The 5000-nt window shown below is 49.1% G+C and overlaps 1 protein-coding gene across 1 annotated transcript in view; it reads right to left on the bottom strand.

The window, feature by feature from the left end:
- gli2a (GLI family zinc finger 2a) overlaps window positions 1-5000 on the bottom strand; it is a 77889-nt gene that overhangs the window by 17264 nt on the left and 55625 nt on the right. The window contains 1 exon segment of the mRNA XM_056579638.1: window positions 4401-4604. Within this exon segment, the coding sequence (XP_056435613.1) occupies window positions 4401-4604 (204 nt within the window).

The raw sequence follows: 5000 nt of genomic DNA, 5'->3' as shown, positions 1-5000 counted from the left end.
CATCCCAGCTCTGCCCGACCCCCTGCTGACATTAGCTATGGGGCCCTCATCAAGGCCCCTGGATGTACATGAATGAATGAACCTGTAGGCCAGGAGGCTTTAAAGCAGGAAGATCTACCTTGTTTGTTAGTTCCCAGTAGAGGAGATCAGTAGAATAGTGCTCTGGGGGGGGGACCCCTGTGGGGCTTTAAAGACCTCCAAAGGAAAATACTCAATGGTCTCTGAGAGAGAGCATGTTGGGCCTGTTTTCGCAGTAGTCCCTTTGTCTTTTATTTGTCCTAAAATGCCTACTATGTAATCAAATGAGTTATTCTTTGTATCAATCACGTCTGGCCTTCTTGTAATAGGAATCTATTGCAATTTATATAACTTTTTAACACATTCTAATTATTTTCAGTGGGATTAAATGCACCGTAAACAGAAAGTGTTTTCTCAAACACAGTTGGCCTCTACGGCTAGATAGGCCTTGGATTGTGCTGTGGTCACTGCACGGGGGACCCCCCCCCCCACCCCCACCACCACCACCACTACCACCATCATGGAGTGGGGAGAATGTTCCCCTGGCAGCCCGCGGTGTACAGGGAGGCCCTGGTTACATGCCAACTCTTCCACTCTTACTCTTTCCTCCTCCCCACCAACGGAGGGTATCTGGCGGACCAACATATTTATTTTCCTAGCAAGAACTCTCTAATACCAACAGCGTGAAGCACGTTAGCCAGGGCCTGTGCGTCCTGCGATCTTCCAATGTCCTTGCCCCAAAAAGAGGTTGTTGTGTTTGCTGGTGTTTATGCGCACACCTCTGCCCCGTGTTCATGTTACCCATGTACAGTTAAGTGTTTGTGTACGCAGTCTGAGCGAACTGGTATAGCCAGCCCCACCCGCGATCCATCCATCCTACAACACCCCCCCAGACCCATCCAAAGGTCCCGAGCAGATGCAGAAAGAGGACTACAGTATTCAGACAGACACACACACAGCTCTTCATCAGCACTAGATTCCCATACTGCTCGGGAAAGCAAGGTTTTTAACTTGGCCCATGTGAATGTTGTGGAGACGTCCACCACTTCTGCACCAGGCACTTTTCCGTATCTGAACGGAGACATTCTAAATATGTGCAAAAAATGTGTACATCTTTATTTTTTTTACGATTTTTTTTTGCATTTTTATGCTTCATGATAGAGTGAGATAGGCAAGATGGTATGGGTGAGAGAGAGGAGGAAATGGCCAGTCCTGAAATGGATCAGGACTAAGCCTTAATGGTACACGTCCTCTATACTAATAATAAGAATAATTAACGTTAATAAATGTACATGGGTAAGCAATTACGCATTTCGCATTTGGGTAATGCATGTCTTGGTTCCGTATTGGAGGCACCGATGCGGTTCCAACTATGGTGGAAACCCCTACATTTATAAATACTAATACAAGTGCTTTTAAAGGAGGAGAGCGGTTCCTCCTTGTGTTAAATGGCTCAGCCTGCTTCAGCACCGGCACGGCAAGGCCGTCACACTCAGTCGGCTGATTAGCCGTGTGAAGAGACTGCCGCTGGCACCACCGGCCGCTTGGCACCGGAGCGGAGCGTTGAATCGGGGGTCGTGGAGGGAAAGGCGACTGCCGGTAGGAACGCTGTGTTTGTTTAACACGCCGGCTTGTCACCCAGACGGCGACGACATGGCAGACGGCGTGGCGGTCGGCGGGCGTGGGGGGGGGGTTGCTCCTGGACGTCCAGTCGGTGTGACGGCCCCGACCCATCAAGCGTGTTTGGATTACACGTGTCGGGTTTAGACCGTTTTGTTTGGAGAAGAACTCAAAACCAGTAAAAGGGACTGGAGACTCAGCGAGTCAGTGGAAAGCTGTATGTGTGAAGAGCTCAAGGTTCGGAATGCCAACCGCTCTCAAATGACGGGAGTCAAGGAACCAACCAGAAAGCATATTCTTTATGTGCCTTCGATGACGCACAAACACATAACTTTCCACCGTTGCAGCATAGCTGGGGTTTTCTCAATGTGACCTTGAAGATCCAGTTCAGACTGATCCTGCTACTGGTCAATGAGGGGGAATATATGTGTTTGAATATGTATGTGTGTGCATATATTAGGTGTATGTGTTTGGTTGTGTGTATGTGTGTCTGTGTATGTATATGTTGGCCAGCGGAGTGCGAACCTGTACTTTTGGTTCACTGAGCCTTTGTAGCACTTGTGGTGGGTCTGCTGGATTTATTAGTGCATAAATTGATTTTTAATATGGATTTCATCGGCACTGCCTTCCAAAACTAACAGAGGGGCCCGGTGCACATATTTACCACCCTCTTGCCGCTCCCCTGCCCTCCCTCCCCCGGCCCGGTCCTGGAGGTAAAGGAGAGCCTTTATGCATAGTCAGAGACCGCGGCCATTAGCCAGCAGCCTGGGTCAATACCGGCCCTGTGTCGGCCTGCCGCAGTGAAAGAGCCTGCAGCCCGGCCTCGCTGCCTGGGCTGCAGTGTTAGGGGTACAAACAGAGGGCCTGGCATTGACTGCTTGTGCTAACAAGTCAAAGAGAAAAAAGAGAAAAGTGTGGGACAAGCATGGTGGCGGTCGCCGTGGTGGGGAGATGGGTGAGAGGACAGAAAGCGCCGAAAAGAGATGGCAGGGCAGTAGGCCATCCGTCATGCCTGCCATGTTTAATTTGCTGATTGAGGTCATTTGGAAGATTAATGGCTGTGGTATCCCGTTTCTGATGTTTTACTTGTAACGCAGAGTGAGGGTAATCTCAGTTTGTTTCTCTGTGACTGGGTGGTGCGATAGGTTTCCGGACGGGGGGATAGAGTGTTTGATAATCAGGCATAGTAAAGGACGACTTTCATGGCTAGATTTATTCTAAGCTCTCTTTTTAGTGGCTGTTGGAGAGGGGCTGAAGAAGTTCCTGAAGGATTCTTGGACGTGTTTGAGTTGAAAACATTTGGTCCCTTGCCTGACCCGCCATTTTGATGGAAGGCGTGAGTTCTAACCAGGCAGAAGGAACAAGCTGGCAGTCATCAGTCTTTCTTAAAGACTTCATGTATTCATGTTTGAATGTGAATGAATGTGGGAGGGTTTGAGTGTGAGAGAGAGAGTGTTTATATGCCCTTTGTGTGTACACATGTGTGCAGATTGCTCTGTCGGAACATATCGCTCTCTTCAGCGATCAGGCAATGAAGATGGCAGGGTTAATCTCTGCTTTTACAGCCTGACACGAGAAAAACAGAACAGGTAAACCAAGGCCCTGGCATACATCAACCATGTGACACATTGCAATGCCCTGCTTCACATATGCAGCCCTTTTAAGGTTATCCTCAAGTGGTTAGGATGTTACTCAAACTGGTGGAAAAACACACCTTAGCTAGAAGGAAAGAGGTAAGTTGGCCGGATGGGGGAGGGGGGGGGGGGGCTGTGTAGGTTTATGAGGACCCAATATTGTGGCTTAAAATGTTTGTGTAGCATCTTTTTTCTCTCCCCTTGTCCCCGAAGTTCCCCACTTTTTTTTCCTATTAAGTTAAAGAAAACACGGACCACTAAACTATCATGCTTTGATGTGGGCATGTTTAACACGTCAACCACAACAAAGGAAGCGAGAGCTAGGAGAAGGGACTTGGGGAGCAGCGTACCTGGCCTGTTGAGTACCAGAGCACAACAACAACTGCCCAGTGAGTGTGCTGCACCGTGGGAACCAGGACATTGATTAACTCCATGAATGCAGGAAGGAAAACCAGCAAGGTGCCTGCTCAAACATCTTGTTGGTTAATAAACCAGGACTCCCGTGAGAACTGAAGACTCGTTTGAACAGCTTTGTCTGCAAGGGGTCCGCATGTGTTACCTCACTGTTAAACAGCATCCTCAGTATCCTCAGAAAACTTTTTTTTAACTTTTTTACTGATACACAAGGGCCTATACTGAATATGAAATATATTTGTCCTAGTTATTTGCCGTGTTAAGACACGACGTAAGACAATCACACGATGAATATTTTTTTCTGCTGTTAGATTGCCGATCAGCACACCTGATATAAAGGGCAACCAACCACTGACCAAACAGCGACAGCCGCAGTAGAGAGTGAGTAACCACTCTCACGATTCCCAAAGAATCTCATTTGATTATCTACATTTCGGCATGTGGCTCAGAAAGGTTGCTAGTTTGATCCCTGGCTCCTCGAGGTGTCCCTGAGCAAGACATCTCACCCTAACTGTTCCCGATGGCCTGGCTGTTGCCTTGCGTTGTTGACTCCGCCGTCGGTGTGTGAATGTGTTTATGAATGGGTGAATGTTACGTAATATTGTAAAGCGCTTTCAGTGGCCACTGGTAAGAAAAGCGCTGTATAAATGCAGTCCATCTACACTCGCCTACAGTTCACAGTGATTGGAGGAGAAGAAGGGGGGCGGTCCTTACTGTCCACAGGGGTGTAGTCGGGCAGGTGAGCCGCTGCCGCCGCCGCCGCCGCTGCAGCCGCGGCGGCCCCGCTCTGCAGGAGCAGGTCCCCGTAGGGGGTCCGCTGGCTGGCGCTCGCCATCAGGTGGTAGTAGTCGGCCGGGTTGGCGCCTGGTGGGGGCGGCAGTCCGAAGAGTGCACGCTCCTTCAGGTGTTCGTGGGTCACTGGGAAAGGAGGAGTGATGGGGATGGGGGGGGGGAGAGGGGAGGACACCAGAGAGAGCAGAGATGGGTGTCAATTTCAGGATATACAAAGTTTTGAATGATTATGCTTAGAAATGTGAATGCATATTTCATATGCATTCACAGTTATGTCTGTAGATCGCGGATAGACCTGTGTGATAATTCCAAAGTACTTTTTTGCTTGTTGTAACCCTCTGTTGCTCTATGAACTCTGTCCTCTATATCAGCATATCTAACCATACAAAACAGCCGTTCACTGCTTTGATCTGCCGTCCCGAGATGAAGAGCAGAAAGATGGAGAGATCAGAGGGACAGGACGTGGAGAGAGAGCTGAGGTCGGTATCTCCAGTCTGTAGATCTGGGCTATGGGGGAGAAGG

Source organism: Gadus chalcogrammus, chromosome 20, assembly GCF_026213295.1.
Source record: "Gadus chalcogrammus isolate NIFS_2021 chromosome 20, NIFS_Gcha_1.0, whole genome shotgun sequence".
In the NCBI taxonomy this organism is placed as follows: domain Eukaryota; kingdom Metazoa; phylum Chordata; class Actinopteri; order Gadiformes; family Gadidae; genus Gadus; species Gadus chalcogrammus.
This window is presented reverse-complemented; position numbering and strand designations above follow the sequence as displayed.